The sequence below is a fragment of the Grammomys surdaster genome, unplaced genomic scaffold, assembly GCF_004785775.1.
Source record: "Grammomys surdaster isolate TR1022 unplaced genomic scaffold, NIH_TR_1.0 279, whole genome shotgun sequence".
Taxonomy (NCBI): domain Eukaryota; kingdom Metazoa; phylum Chordata; class Mammalia; order Rodentia; family Muridae; genus Grammomys; species Grammomys surdaster.
Window position 1 is genome coordinate 10,512,678 of NW_021604720.1, and position 16,607 is coordinate 10,529,284.

Consider the following 16,607-nt stretch of genomic DNA (forward strand, 5'->3'; position numbering starts at 1 on the left):
TCCCCTCTCCCCTCTCCCCTCTCCTTCTCTCTCTGTCTCAACTACCCCTTCAAAACCCTCCCCATGACCTAAATAAACTCTATTCTACACTGTACCCATCGTGTGGCTGGTACCTCAGGGGAAAGGATGCCTCAGGATGGGTCCACAGAGTCACCACCGTCCCCCACACCGTACCACACCTCCACCAAACATATCCCTGGTTTCTTTTTTCATTTTTATAAAACACAACACACACTCTTCCGGTTGGATCTCCTTCCCTGTATCATGGTCATTGTCTGAACATGCAGTTGCTACACCAGCACCATGCTATGATGGTCACGAACTAACTCCATGAATTCTGTCAAAATGAACATCAGTCTGTTTCACATTCCTAGAAAATATAGTGTGCTTCATTGTAGAATAGTAATAGAAAATTTCATGTTTGTAGGAAATAAGGAAGACAGCGGAAGAGCATTGTAATGATAGTGTAATGATAACTCATTTGCTTCAAATACTATTTAAAAAGAAAAGTCACTTTAGCTGATCGTGAAAGCACACAGCTTTAATCCCAGGAATCAGGGGGCAGATGAAAAAGCCGAAAATCTCTGTTAGTTCAAGGCCAACCAGGTCTACCTATTCAGAGCTACACAGTAAGACCCTGTCTCAAAGGTTTACAAAAGAGAGAGAAAAGAAAAGAAAGAAAATATTTTATTATAACTAATTTACAAAATAAACACATCACATGGCTGACTTTTCTAAGGAGAAATCCGGGCAGAGATGGCACACACCTTTAATCCCAGCACTCAAGAGGCAGAGGCAGGCAGATCTCTATGAGTTTGAGACAAGCTGGTCTACAGAGTGAGTTCCAGGACAGCCAAGGATACAGAGAGAAACCATGTCTCTACAAACAAAAATTTATGTGTGTTTGCATATACATATACATACATATATGCACACACATATATACATATACACATACACACACATATTCCCATTCCAAAAACTCCATCCAGATGTGTCCAACCTATGGCCCTGGGGTGTGCGGAATATTTATTACCATGGTGCAATGCATTTGTATATGGTATCTTATCACAATACCAAGAGTTTAGATGCCCCTGCCATCCCATCTCTGGGACTTTCTCTGCAGTGAGCGAGCTCCTCTGTGGCATCCTGTAGCAGCTGGGCTTGGATTGTACCTTTGTACTGTAGGCTTTCACTTTTGCACTGACATAACTTGGTCCTCAGGGATGATTTTCTATGTCTGCTTGAGCTTGATTAAGCTATCTCATTCACACGTCTGTACCATGTCAACAGTTCACTGAAACCCTCCAGGAACTTAATGTCCCCCTGGTTCTGGGCACATGAAGAACTGTTTTCTCAGCCAAGCAGTGATGTCACACACCTTTAATCCCAGCACTTGGGAGGCAGAGGCAAACGGATCTCTATGAGTTCGAGGCCAACCTGGTCTACAGAGTGTGTTCCAGGACAATCAGGGCTATACAGAGAAACCCTGCCTCAAAACAAACAAACAAAATGAAAAAAAAAGCCATTTTCTCATAAAAACAAGGACCACCAGGCTGCGGGTGTGCTTGCCGGTTCTCTGGGGTTCCTGGTAAGCAATGCCAGGCCTGCTAGGTTCAAAATCTCCATTCACACTGAAGCTCCAAATGATGACATCATCCAGTGTGCACCCAACAGCAGAGCCAACAGCCACACTGCTCTGGTGGGTGCCAGTTCATTCTCTGGAGTCTAAGACAGAGGCCAAGCATCAGTGAAGACCCTTGCTAGCAAGACAAGCCACGAAGTAGCTTCAGGTTCCATGTGGCATCCTGTGTGTATGCCTGCTCCAGAAATGCAAAATTCTCTACCTCAGATTCCAATGGTGTCATTCAGCATCTCTAAGCCACCCTTGATCTCGTTATAAGATGGAGGGAAAACTGTGAAGGGCAGAGAGCCACCAGTGTTCTGGAGGTCTCTGGGTTTCGGTCTAAAGGTGTCCTGTCGAGCAGGGCATTAAATGGAGGTCCGGGGAGGTCACCTGAAAGAGAGCGGGGTGGGGGGGCAGGCAAAGACGCAAGAAATGACGATCTGTCTATAGTCTGATCAGATCGCAATTTTTACTTTTGCACACACAGGTTGTATACACAAAAAGGGAGGATGTGGGGAAGGGGATGATGCAGGAGCATAGGTGTTCAGGGGAGTACAGATATCTTCCAGATCAGAGTGTCAGCTGGGTGAAGGTTCAGGGGACAGATCACTATGACTCCACCTATGATTCACTTGTCCTTATCTAAGTTGGTACTATCCACCAAGGCTACCTATCTACAAGGTCTATGACTATTCAGGCTGGCAATTTTCCACCAAAGCTGCTTGTTTACAATAGCTTCTAGTCATCTGTTTCAGTATTTTTCCACAGAGACCCAAGACTTTGTGTTAACAGGCATGTATATCAGGCATATGGCTGATTTTAGGCCTATGGCTGATTTTAGGCCTTCAGTGTATAAGCAGGGCTGCCCTTGACATAAAGGTATTTAAGATGCAGCTGGATAGGAAAGATGGTTCTGGGCAGGGTGGGATAAAGGCCCATCCTGTGTCCAGCAGCAGATCTCAGCTTTGTGGATACCAAGATCCAGTCTAGGGAATCTTCTACATTGATGTTCTGCAGAAGAGAATTAAAAATGGCAGACAAGCCCATGGAACAAAGCTGTCTTCCTTATCAATAACTCCTCAAGATGCCTCGGCCAGATCCTCTCCCTGGAGTTGAGGATGAGGCAGCCCCGCTCAGTCATGTGCCCTGCACTGTGGTAACCGTCTACTTAATTGAACCATTTCTTCCAAGTCTGGGGGAGGGCAATTTAGTTCAGGAGAGAACATAATTATATCTACTTGCTTTTAAGAAATACTTTTAAGATTTAAAAGTTAGGCAGCACTAGAATCAGGGCAGTACCCGGAGCTAAGTAAATCACATGAGCCTCCTCCGCCCAACCCCCCCCCCTCCCGTTTTAAATGAGGTAAAGTCAGAAATAATGATGGCACTTATTGCTGCCAGAGCTGATTCCTACCGTTATTCTAGCAAATGTCTGTGAGGAGGAAAAAGGCCTGAGGAAGCACAAAATGCTCGGCAAATGCCCCTGTTGTTTGTGTCTCTCTCAAGGAAATGAAATTTTAAATTTCTCTTCAGGAGTTCACGTGCACCGACTCCCAGGAGTCCAGGTTTTTGTAACCTGAGTACAAAAATGACTGTAATTCACAGTACTGCATCGGATTTAGAGAATCTTAATTTGCCATATCCCTGTTGTCAGCTTTGTAGTTAGGATGGCAATAATTTAAACCTTACTTGTAAAATACTTACCGCTTAAGTCCAGAAGTTACTTGTGAAACGGCTTACTCTATTAAAAGAATCCCCGATCCTTTGCCAAAGGTGGCTGGCTGCTATTAAAATGAAAGAGGAGTCATAACCTTAAGAATATCAAATTCCAGAAATACTGTTAACTTTAGGAAGAACATTAGAGCCCAGGGTAGTAGACACTGCTTCCTTCCGGCTCCGCTGGGATCCGGTGGTGGAGTCGTTCAGTCAACCTGCAATGCCTTTGCCGCTTGAGAGATGGTATCGATGAAGCTCTCTTCAGGTAGACGGGCAATCTGCCTGGCCTGCATGGCTGGGGAGCCCTGAAGATGTGCAGGGTTCATCTTCCCAGAATCCTGTAAACAACAGATAAATAGAATGAGCCCAGATCCCGGCATCAGCACACGAATCATAGGACATTGTAATTCGTTGGGTCTTAGAGTTCATGTAGATTTCCCCCACCCTCATTTTATCAAAGGGAAACCCAGAATAAGCTGCAGCCAGGATGAACTTAGGTTAAGGATGGTTGAAACCACCAAGACTGCCACTAAACTAGCTCTGAGCAGGTTGTAGAACTCAGCCTGTCAGCGTTCCCCAGTGTGATGGGAGTAGGCGGGTTTCCCGTGGGAAATGTGATCCCCACCACTGAACACAGTGTCTGTCTCCAACTAAGGGCTCCGCCTGTGCAGTCTGTCACCATAGCCCATCCTCCTCCTGGAGACACTAGGTTTGCCTCTGAGAGCGGAAATGACAGTCAAGGGGCCTTCCTCTCAAGGACATGGAGAGAGAAGTCAAAGCTCATAAACCAACAGTCCACAGAAAAAAGGAGGAAATTCTTCAAGTCTTCTCTGCTACAGGGTAGCTGCAGCTGTGATGGTCAACTTTCAGCTATATGGCTGTGGATCCCCCATGGTCAAATCAACCAGCTTCTCTGTCATGGAGGGGAAAGTCTCAGACAGTGATTCTTCAACCTCAAGGCTGTCCTCATTGTCTAGCCAAGGAACTGGGCTCAGGTTTCGGTGTGTGACATAGTAGAAAGGGTCGGGAACCAACTTTGAAACAAATCACTTTTAACCTACAGTGTAGGGTTGGGGATGGGGCGGGTCCCCACATCTGCTCTCATAGGGCATGGCTGCTCGGGGAGCCGGGACACAGGAAGTTTGAAGGAGCTTACCCTACACTGTCGCAGGGCAGGGCAGGTGTTGGGCTGTAGGAAAGCCCCGGGACACACCACTCCACGGGTAGGAAAGCTCTGTCTGAGGTGTGAGACAGCAGGAGCGGGCCTGAGAGTCCCTGGGCCTGTAAGGAGGCCAGGATCTTCTAGCTCTCAGGCTCTTGGACATCCAGAGGTGGCTGGAAGTCGCGGCGGAAGAGCTGAGAATGAAGTGGGGGCCTGCGGGCTGGATCTGAACCGAGGCCAGGGGAAAAGGGGGCGCTCTGGCTGGTCCTGCGGGGGTGAGTCCTAGGCTTGGGGGGCTTGAGCTTGGTGGCGGTCATGGTTGAGAGCACAGAGAGGCCTTCTATGGAAGATTAGACCACATCCCTGAAGGCAAAGGCCATCTCTGTGGCTCCCCACGACGGATCCCAATGAAAAGAGGCAGTCTATGGTTTAAGGAATTTATTATCATAGCAAAAAGTGGATGAGTGAAACCATACCCCACTTCTCAGGGTGGGCCTGAGGTTAAATACCTTTTGCAGGGAGGAGTCTGGGAAGGAGAGTTTACTGGATAAGCACTCGAGGCCTCTAGGTACCTCATTAAAATGGAGATCTGTATTGAGCCTACGTGATCACAGGTCATGTCCTTTACTTGTGGAGGGGCTTGGGGCGTTGTCCTTAAGTAACTGATGGCCACAAATCTATGGGGGTTTGTGGCTAGTGACAGGGGCCTGGTGCCCAGGAACAGGCAAAAACTCCTACCATCCCTTTAAGGTATCCAGGGTTTCCAGCCTTAGCTCAACCAGGAACCAAGCTACCTTTCACAGTCCCACACTAGAGTACAACCCAAAACTGTCCATTGACTACCACTGAGCACACACTCACAAGTAGATGCACACCAGGAAATCCACTTTAGAACCAGTGTCCACCTCCATCCTTGGTCACACCTCTGTACCTCTTTGTTCTTCATTCTTCCTTCTCACCTCCCATAAGCTAAAACCTCATTCTACAAAACAGAACTGGATCTTCCCCTGCAGAAGGTCCTTATATAGGTGGTAAATTGGCAGGTAGAGATGCCTTGAGTGTGACACCCCCCCCCCCAGTGTTTTGTGTGTTAAGGCTTAGTTTAGCAATGCCGAGAATTTGTAATGGGAAGCCACAGGATGTTCTGCTCTCCAGAGGAGTTGATTCACTTTTCCAGAGAACCTGGGTAATTCTCCTGAGAGAGTTACTATAAAAAGAGCAAGATGGCCGGCCACCATCCTTACTTCTCTCTCCTGTCTTTGCCACCTGATCACTCTCTCTTACACTTCCTCCCTCAGTGATAACATCTGCCATGACATGATGCACACAAAAGAGCTGGCTCCATGCTGTTCAATGGCTCTGCCTCCAGAATTGTGAGCTAAATAAATGAAATGTCCAGCCTCAGGTATTTTGTAACAGTAACAGAAAACAGTGGGAAACTGCTTTCCTCTATTCATTACCTTTCTCTTGGGTAATATAGGAAGCAGAATGTGTTCAAATTATATGGGGAACATTGTAATTCAAAGAAGAAAAGGCAAGCTACCATCCTACCTATCAGCCATGAGATATGTAGTTAACCTAATATTTCTGAAGACTGTTCTGATATAACATAACATTTGAAATGCCTCTTCTGTCATATGGAAGTCAGAGCTACAGTCATCTCTGGGAACACTCCTCATCAAGTTTTAGTGAGGATGTTGTGGGATACCCTAATTTAAACTCTTCTTGACTCTGCCTTCCCCTAAATCAACCCTGTCTCCCTCCAGAGTCCTGATCCTAGCTGATGGATGTTTCTACCAGCTACCAGGTGAGGTCAATTACTCTTGCCACAGAATTACTCCAAGCTATTTGAAATGGAGGTATTCTGTCCTCTGTCTCCCTGGTTCTGGAATGGAGTGTGTCAGAATGAGTCTTGGGTGGCTCACTCTTTAACAAGCTCCTTGGGGGGATGTGCAGACCCACTGCTGTAGCGCAGGAGCTCTGCCCTGCATGATCTTTAGTTCTTCATGTTTTATCTCTCTGGATTAGTCAGGGTTCTCCAGAAAGAGACTGACAGAAGAAATACATCTTACAGAGTGTTTATTAGATTGGCTTACAGAACCTTGGATAGGTAATCCAGCATGGGCCATTTGCTTGCTGGAGAGGCTGAGGACCCACGAAGCTGGTTGCCAATTTCGTACCAAATCACAGAAGATTCTCTGGTCTTCACATTACAATGGTAAGAAGCCGGAGCCCAGTGTCAGCAAAGAGTGGCGACACCAGCAAGGAGTGAAGGCAAGAGGCGGCAATCTCTGCTAAGGCTCTGACAGACCCACCCAGCCCAGAGGGTGTGTCTCTTAGTTGATCCCAGATCCAATGAGTCTGCAATTCTAACCACCTTACAGAGCTTCCGTCCTCCCTGACGCCAGACAACAGTGTCTGCCATTGGACATGACTCAGAAAACGTTTGGCCTGATTTTATCAACCACTTACATTGTTTCTGGTACTTGATCTCCAAGACCAGGTTCAAAGCCCAAGTGATGACTTCTCAGAGGAAGGATATCTTGACTGGGAACACTTGACCCTGGGTATTCAATCTCTGTGTTTCCAGCATTTTCTTTATAAGACTCTAGTCAAGGACTTTATCCACAGACATTTGTCTTTTATATCCAAAGAGTTCTTCCCAATTGAAGGAAAAGTTCAGTTAAGGTAGCAGAGGAAAAGGACACCTTCAGAACAGCTCAAGCCTGGCATGGGGGCATCCTTCTTAAATATTCACTAGAGAAGAAATCAGCTTTACCATCTGTAAATGGGTAGCATTAAAATGCTTTTGTCAGCCAGTCATAGCACGTGTGATGGGGTCGTATTAGCCCATGAAACACAAGATTAGAGACAGGTCAGTCAGGGATGGTAAATCTGATGGCTCTAAAACATGACGTATGAACCCATTTAAGTGGCTCTGCCATTTAGTCATTTCCCTGTTGTGTGACATTAAAGTGGTTGAGAGACATATCATTCAGATCTCCACTATCATGACAAAGTATTTTGAAATAAGGAAGTCTTAAAAGGAAAGATTTTGGGTAAGCATGGTGGCTCACTTGTCATGTAAACCTGATGACCAGAGTTCAATCACCAGATCCCACAATGGAAAAAAAGAGTGGACACTCAAAAGTTGTTCACTGACCTACACACACACACACACACACACACACACACACACACACACACACACTGATATTGATGATAAGAATAATAAGACTTATTTTGGATCATGGTTTTAGGAATTTCAGTCCGAGTTCTCTTGGCCTGATGCCTTTAGGCCTATGGTAGGCCAAGAACATTCCAGCCATAGAACGTGAGGAAATAGCCCACCTCCTGCAAGATAAAAAGCAGAGAGAGAGAGAGAGAGAGAGAGAGAGAGAGAGAGAGAGAGAGAGAAGATGACAGGAAGAACAAGAAGCAGAGAGAAGGAAGTGAGAGAGGGAGAGAAGTCCCAGGATCAGGCCCCAGTGATGTTCCTCCCACTCGGCCCCAGGTCTTAGTGTTTCCAGCCTTACCCAGTACCAGAGGATGACGGCCACGCTGTTGTCACGTGCCTTTGGGGATTTCAAATGCAGTCTATCACATGGTGGGCATGCAGGGGCCTTAGTCTCATGTTTGATATTTTGGAGGTTATAGTAAATTGATGCCATTATCAACATATGACAACTGCTACATATTCCCAATTTGCTTCCAGACAATTTGTGACAATTTCTCTGTCCCTTCAAAGAATACATGAGTCACTTAAAAATGGGGGCATTCTGATAATACACAAAAGGTTTCCTTCCTTTAATTACTTCTAAAAATGTTCTCTTGAGGGAACATTTACCTAACAAATGATGGTGGAGGGGAACTGTTAACAATTGAAAGAGACAAAAGAGATGTCTTCACTGTGAGGGAACCCAGTTCATGCAGGTTATCTGTAGAAAGATGTTTCTGAGAGAGCTGAATGCAGATCGGGCTTATCTGGTGTTTAGGAATTAGGTTTTATTAGGTGTGGTAATAGAACAGTGATTATGGTAGATAATCAAAGTCCTTGGCAGTCAGGGATGTTCTTTGTTGATGAGTGAATTAGTGTGCTGTATGGTATTTGCTTATAATACTCCAGCAAAGAGTATTGAGGTATAGCGCCATGGTAGAACAGTTGCTTAGTATGGGTCCAATTCTCTCTCTCTCTCTCTCTCTCTCTCTCTCTCTCTCTCTCTCTCTCTCTCTCTCTCTCTCTCTCTCTCTTTCCCTCTGTGTGTGTGTGTGTGTATGTCTCTGTGCTCTGTGTGTGTGTGTGTGTGTATGTGTGTGTATTCTTTGACTTAGTTTCTTTCTGTTGTTGTTGTTGATAAAATGCCCTGACAAAGGCAACTCCAAGAGGAAAGAAAGAGTTTATCTCAGCTCACAGATCAAGGGTGTGGTCCATGATGGCAGGGAGGTCATCCAGTGGCTTGAAGGACAGGAGCTGGTCACAATCAAGCATCAGAGAGCAACAAATGGTTATGTTCAGCACACTTTCTCCATTTCATATAGTCCAGAATCCAAGCCTAGGGAATGGAACCACCCACTTCAACTAACCTAAGTGGGATAATCTTCACCAGCATGTCCGAGGTCCATCTCCCAGATAATTTTAGATCCCATCAAGCCAGCAGTTAGATGACCATCACAGTATTTCATCAAGCAAAGGTGTAGGCTAGGACAGAAGTACAACTGGTACTACAGTTTGTATCTGCACTGCCCTCCAAATCTGTGTGCTAACATTTGAGTCCCTAACCTAGGAAACATGTTTGAACCTTTAGAGGCAGGGCTTACTGGGAGCTACTTAAAGGCTACTTAAAGAGAATATTCTTTTTTTAATTACATATGCGTACCAGTGGGGATGTGCAGTTGAGTGCAGGTGCCCAGAGGCTAGAAGGGTCAGAGGTCAGAGGTGGAAGGAGAGAAGGTAGTTCAGAAAGTTGTCCTCTGGGCTCCACACATGTGCTATGCCAGCCATGCATGTGCCTACCCATATATGTCATACACACACACACACACACACACACATTCACATGGTAAAAATGATGACAAATATTTTAACTCAAAATGTCTCTTCTTCCCCCAGCAACCATTATCTGTATTTACTTGGAGAAGGAGCTCATAAGCCCTTCCCTGCTCCATGACAGGATTGTCCAGAGCCCCCCCTGGACAATTAATGGGTCCAGTCTTGTGCAGGTCTTATGCTAAGAATCACAGCTACTAAGAATTCAAGAGTATAATGAACACGTCATGTTGTGTGTGTGCGTGTGTGTGTGTGTGTGTGTGTGTGTGTGTGTGTGACAGCATCAACTTTGGATGTTGTTCCTTGGGCTGTCCACCACTGGTTTTTCAGATAGAGTTCCTAATCAACCTGGAAATCACCAAGTAGACTACGTGGTCAGGCAAGGATGCATCAGGGATTCACCTGTGTCCCCCTCCCCAGTGCTGGGAACACAGTCACATACCATACCTGGTTATTTAACACCTGTGTCTAGAGATTGAGCTAGGGTCCTGCACATTACCAACTGGGCTATTTCCCAGGCCCTCAGCACTCAGCTGTCTGTCATGCTTCCACTCTTACCATTTTCTGCTACTTTGGCTGATGGATGAGATGACTGTTATCCAGTGAGCCCAGCAGGTGACCGAAAGTCACAATGACTCTTATTTTAATCAAGAAGTCCCATAGAGCCAAATCAGCAGATGGAATCTAGAAATGTTCAATCCTTGGAATATGTCACCAGTTCCTCATCACTGTACCCAAAGGTGCCTAGGTCACTCTGCCCAAAGTGTGGCTTCATTCAAAACCCCTGTAGTGAGATAACTCCCTTAGGCTTGTATTTACCCCTCACTTTTACTCCTGTTTCCCTTGTGAATGGCCCGTCTTGTCCTTATCTTGATGTAGGCTCTCTGAGGTCAAGGGTCACCACTTTCACTAGATCAACTGTGCCTGCTTTCGAGAGACCATCACATGGAGCTTGTTGACAGATAACTTCCCTAGAGAAGGAGGGGTTGGAAAGGGAGGATCAAGGATCAGTGAAGCTCCCCTGAGAGTCCAGTGTTTCCTCCCAGTCATTTATATGAAGTTCCTCCCTAATTGCATATGGCCTTTGGTGTTCAGAAGTGTGAGTCTCTCTCTAGGCTGGAGGAGGTTGACTGGAAACTCCATTTATGTGACTATGGGGAGGCCATCATCCATGCTGGATGAAGACTTTCCTCTGTGGCAGTCACCCATGCTCATGTAAGCAGCCACTCACTCTGTGTGCTTTAAGAAAGCTCAGTAAAATCCTTGGTTCCCCAGGGTGAAGTTCCGGTGGAGTTATACTTTGGTTTGCCATTAGGAGCTTATATGCAGGTCATATTTTGACTTGTCTTTGGGATCTTGTAAGCAGGGGGTAGACATTGTTTACAGCTCTTCAGGGAAGGAATTCTCGCAAGGAGCTCGTCCAGGTCATCTTGGGGGGCTGTCTAAATTCATTCTGGATGCTGTAACAAGGCTGGCTTAGAAACCGAGGGAGATACTGCTCACAGTTCTGGAAGTCCATAGAGTCCGCACAGTGTTCTCACATGGCAGAAAGGATGAGGTATCTTTTGTTGTAGTTTGTTGTTGTCTGTGCCAGGCTGACTTTAAACTCCCTGTGTTGTCTACAATAACCTTGAACATTTGGTCCTCCTGGCTCCATCTTCTATATTCTGGATTACGGGAACCTGTTACTACACCCAGCTTATCAGACAAGCACTCCACCAACTAAGCCACATCCTCAGCCCCAAAGGTATTATAAGGACACAGATGCCATCCATGAAGGTCCCTCTCCCACATGCTAATCACCTTACATAGAACCATTTTCTAAAACTTCCACCTTGTGGGTGAAGATCAGCGGGTGAATTTGTGGAGATAAAAATCACCCCTATCATAGCTGTGGCCCAACACATAGTGCATGGGCTCAGCTTTCTGCTTTCTGTGTTCTATAGGGAGCACTCACTCTCTAGGGAGCACTCACACTATAGGGAGCACTCACACTATAGGGAGCACTCACTCTATAGGGAGCACTCACTCTATAGGGAGCTATAGGGAATTCTCCTGGTTCAGGAAATCCACTGAGTCTATCTAACTTCAAGTTCCTTCAATAGTTGGGAACTAATTGCCTAACACACTTGTGACTCAGTGGTAGAATATGACATTGTTTAAAACGGGCTTGTTAAACTCAAAGCACTTAATGCAACAAACTCAAATTTCTCCAACTCTAACCACTTCATCTGAGCTTGAGGTTAAAGAATTATGATCCTAACCAGCGAGACCAACAAATTTCTTTACATAATGGGGATAAATAAGAATCTTCACTGCAAGACGGCTGAGGGGACTTTGATTTTTGAAGCAAGGTTTCCAAAGGAGAGGTGATATTCTGATCTTTTCCTCCACCATCAAGGGTCCTAACATTCAAAACTCTCCATCCCGTCGTTCCTTGTCTCTCACTCCTTCCTTACCCAATATCCCACATTTCTCTCTATCTGATTTTGATATAAGCTGAACTCAATATCTTCCATTATCTTGGTTTGAGGTCTTTGGCGTCCCAAGGAGACACAGCTCAGAACCTTGATTTTAGTTGGAGAATTAAATGGTTATGAATTAAATGCTTATATCATTGGATGAGAAAGATAAGATTTGGGGAGATAAAAGTCATTCCACAGCCTTGGCCCAACACACGGTGGCTCAGCCTCCTGTTTTCTATGTTCTATAGGGAGCACTCACTCTATAGGGAGTACTCACTCTATAGGGAGCACTCATAAGCTCTCCTGGTTCAGGAAATCTACCGAGTCCATCAAAGAAAGTAACTACAAGCTCCTTCCAGAGTTGGGAACTAATTGGCTAATGTGCTTGTGACTCAGTGGTGAGATGCTTGGAAAAGGTGGTCCCTTGACTTCATCTCCGGTCACCATAAAGTCATAGCCCCAGAAGCCCACGCAGTCAAAGCTCTGATCTGACCATTTCCCAAGGAAACCTAGGGCAGGCAGCCACTAGCTGACCAGTAGCAACAAGACAAAGGACAGGCTTGGGGGGAAATTACAAGGAAAGGATACTGGTTAAGGCTTGAGATCCCAGGGATGGGACTCAAGGAGAAAGGTGAACTTGCAAATTAAGGGAAAGGTGTGAGGACCAGAGTTAGAACCTCTAATGTCAGAGCTCAGGAGGCAGAGACTGGATGTCCCCAGGGCACACTGACTAGCTAAGCTCCAGAGTCAGTGAGCTCCAGGTTCAGTGAAAGACCTTGCCTCAATAAATAAAGTAGACTGCAGTTGAGGAAGATACCCTACATCTACTTCCCATCCCCAAATGCGTGCATGTGTGCAAGCAAGTGCACATGCACATCCAGACACACACACTTACCACACGCATACACATACACACAGAAGAGGAGGAAAAGGGACCATTGTTACTACTTGCATGCTCCTTCTGCCTGTACCATACCTCCTGAGTTTCCAAGACCCTCTGTGTAACCCCAAGACTGAGATGGCTGCCCCTCTCTGCAGCTGCCACGGACCCCTGTACCACGTCCAAGCCCAGTACTTACCATACAATATACCAGTCGTTCCACAGAACCAGAGATCCAGGGAGACAGCACTTCTCGTTTGATCCCTGGTTCTGTGTGTGTGGAATAAATGAATTCTTGAGAGTCTGCATAAGCCCTTATTTTTGTAGGCGCTTTTGTGTCTCTGAACAAGGTCTGCTGACTATGGCTGTTCATGGTCCATAGTGTACAAGAGCATCCGGCAAAAGGAGGGAAGGAGGCTGAGATCTAGCTTCATCCTTGTCGCTAAGACTTTTTTTTTTTTCTGGCTGGATCCACTCTTCACTCAGAGGAAAAGGGGCCTTTTCCCGCCTCACACAATAGCACCATATGGGCTTGCAGCAGGCCAAACTCGGTATGCTGAACAACTGCTGCCTTCCAACAGAGTTGGGGATTCTCTTGCTTTCCTAAAAAGGCTAGGGCTAAGGGATTTTATAACTCTGTTTCTTCCCGCCCTTCACCAGGCTCCAAGCCTTATTCTCCAGTGGTTCTCAACCTGTGGGTTGGGATCCCTTTGGGGTTCGAATTTCAGATATTCTGTATATCAGATACTTATATTAGAATTCATAAAAGTAGCAAACTTACAGTTATGAAGTAGCAACAAGATACTCTTAAGGTGGGGGGTGGGTCACCACAGCATGAGGAACCGTATTAGAGGGTCACAGCATTAGGAAGGTCGAAAAACACTGTTCTACACCACCTCCACTCCCAGTCAGGCTCCCACTCACTCTTTTCTCCTCTGGCTTTTGTCTTCTTCAGGGTTCGGGATGACAACACCAGCCACCACGGGAGGGAAGATTTTTTTGATCTTTTATGGTCTCATTGGATGTGCGAGTACCATCCTCTTCTTCAACCTCTTCCTGGAGCGGCTGATCACCGTCATCGCCTATGTCATGAGATCCTGTCACCAGCAGCAGCTGCGCAGACGTGGGGCAGTGACCCAAGACAAAATGAAGGCCCATGAAAAGGGCGAGGCGGACAGCCTGGCTGGCTGGAAGCCCTCTGTATACTACGTCATGCTGATCCTGTGCTTGGCATCCGTAGCCATCTCCTGTGGAGCCTCAGCCCTGTACACCACTATGGAGGGCTGGAGCTACTTTGACTCGGTCTACTTCTGTTTTGTGGCTTTCAGCACCATTGGCTTCGGGGACCTGGTCAGCAGCCAGAATGCTCAGTATCAGAGCCAAGGACTCTACCGCTTCGTCAATTTCTTCCTCATCCTCATGGGTGTCTGCTGCATCTACTCCTTGTTTAACGTCATCTCCATCCTGATCAAACAGACCGTGAACTGGATCCTGAGGAAACTGGATCGCGGGTGCTTCCCACAATGCCAAAGAGGACTCCTTCGCTCCAGGAGGAATGTGGTGATGCCGGGCAACATCCGGAACAGGTGCAACATCTCCATAGAGACGGACGGGGTGATGGAAAGTGACACTGATGGACGACGTCTCTCGGGGGAGATGATCTCCATGAAGGACACCAACAAGGTCTCCCTGGCCATCCTGCAGAAGCAGTTGTCCGAGATGGCCAATGGTGGACCCCACCAGAACAGTGCATCCTCCCGGGATGATGAGTTCTCAGGGGGAGTGGGAGCCTTTGCAGTAATGAATAACAGGTTGGCAGAGACCAGTGGAGATAGGTAGGAACCAGAAGTAGCTGCTAGGTGAAGAAACCCAGGGCAAGTGAGGGATAAGACACTGTTACACGGCTGGTAAGCTCGGCTCTGTCTCTGGCTGCTACAATTAGCAACTTCCGGTCCAGCTTTTGAAATCTGACCTTGGCCTCTGGCAACAGTAACCTCTCAAAGTTGAGGACTGGAGCCTCTTTCCCTGACTCTTCACTCTTGAATTCCAAGTTTCACATTTAGAATTGCTGAAGGCCTCACCTTCCTCCGGAGTTGTAATTGTCTGAGGGAGACGGGTCTCACAGTCAAGCTTTGATTTCCCCGCCATGATCCATCCCTAGGGAGGGAAAACCCCAAAAAGCCTGATTCTGTTCTGGAATGTGAATGGTGGCTGAACTTCACCCAGCCCTTCAAGAAAAGGCAACGAACATTCCAGAATGGGGCCTTTTTGCTGGGCTTCCTTCCAAGCATATCCATTGTTGGTTCCATTGATGAAGAAACCATCTTTCTACCTGCTTCTCTGTTTGGGAGTCTTGGTTTCGTTTTGTTTTGTTTCCTGTTTGACTAATGTATCTTTTGGATCTTACATTGATAAAAAAAACTAAATCCATCTTCAAACCTTTAAGCTTGGTGATGAGTCAAGGAAGAGGGAAACTCCATCTTGTAACTAAAGCCCACAGCTTACTGTGTTCTCTCTGAATGGTTACACGGATTGTGTCATTTTACCAGGGCTTGGAGCCTGGTGTAGAGGCAACTGACTATTTATTAGAACTGAAAATTTAATAAATTCTCATTTTGTTAACTATGAGGCTATGGGTAATCAATTTGGACAGTGTACAAGAAGCCGGAGCTATTGGCCTCATCATGGAGTCTGGGCTGGAGCATAACATTCTAGGCCACATAATGAAGTGTGGCTTCTGGTCTCACCTACTGCAGGGCTGGCTGAGACTGTACCAAGGCCAGAGATGTGAACCTCCCAGGTCATTATACATCCATCCTAGGAATGGAGGTTGCTAGCCTTCTGAAATGCAAGACAAAAACATGTAAGGCATAGCAGGAGTCTTTTTTTTTTTTACAAGATTAGAGTGGGTACACACACAGCACTCTCAGAAGTGATTAGGTGGACCAGAAAAGAAGAGAGCAGAAATCCAGTCAAGGGAAGGGCAGAACGGAGCCTGGGAGCTCAGAGCACACTTGGGCATTGACTCATACCACCGCCATTGTCTCATTGACCGTCACAAAGGAAGCACAGGTGACTCAGGGACCAGCCCCTTATCTGAGTCTCAGGCCTGGCTAGATGAGGTTGGAAGAAGGACTCAGGAATCTGGAGAATAAACCTGGGCCTCTTGGCCCTTCCTCCATCCGGTTTTGAGTTCTCTCTCCAGGCTTATATGTAGGCTGTAAGACCTTTTCTTTATGTTCCCATTTGTACCTGCATCACTCTTAAAGGGAAGCAACCTGGAGTTGCTACCAAATCTAAGTGGGTAATTGTCACCACAAAGCAAGCTGACCCTCTGCTTTGTGACACCAGGAGCTGGGTGTTCCTTCTTAACAGTTCATTGATGCTCAGATTCCTGGTACGAGAGCGAGCATAGAGCAGGTCCTTGCATCTCTGTACAGGTCCCTAGAAACCACACCAGTGTGTCAGGAGACCAGGCACATCCTTGCAACCAAGGCTCATCAAGTGTATCAACTTCAAAAGGGGATGCTGACAGCTGCTCCATCATGATACTGGTGGATTCCGTAGGTGGGCTCCAACACCCCCATAAACCTTCCAGCTGTGTTGTTTGTTCGCTTGTTGAGACAGGTTCTCACCATGTGGCTCCATTTGACCTTGAACACGTGACCTTTTTAGTCTCTGCCTCCCAGATGCTGGAATTACAGACAGGA

General features: G+C 46.5%; 1 protein-coding gene across 1 annotated transcript in view; it reads left to right on the top strand.

Moving 5' to 3' along the window:
* Nucleotides 1–15,525, top strand: part of Kcnk13 (potassium two pore domain channel subfamily K member 13) — a 96,840-nt gene extending 81,315 nt beyond the window's left edge. Inside the window, exon 3 of the mRNA XM_028777265.1 lies at nt 13,853–15,525. Within this exon, the coding sequence (XP_028633098.1) occupies nt 13,853–14,736 (884 nt within the window). The 3' untranslated portion in view covers nt 14,737–15,525. The remainder of the gene's footprint in view (nt 1–13,852) is intronic.
* Nucleotides 15,526–16,607: the final 1,082 nt, after the last annotated feature.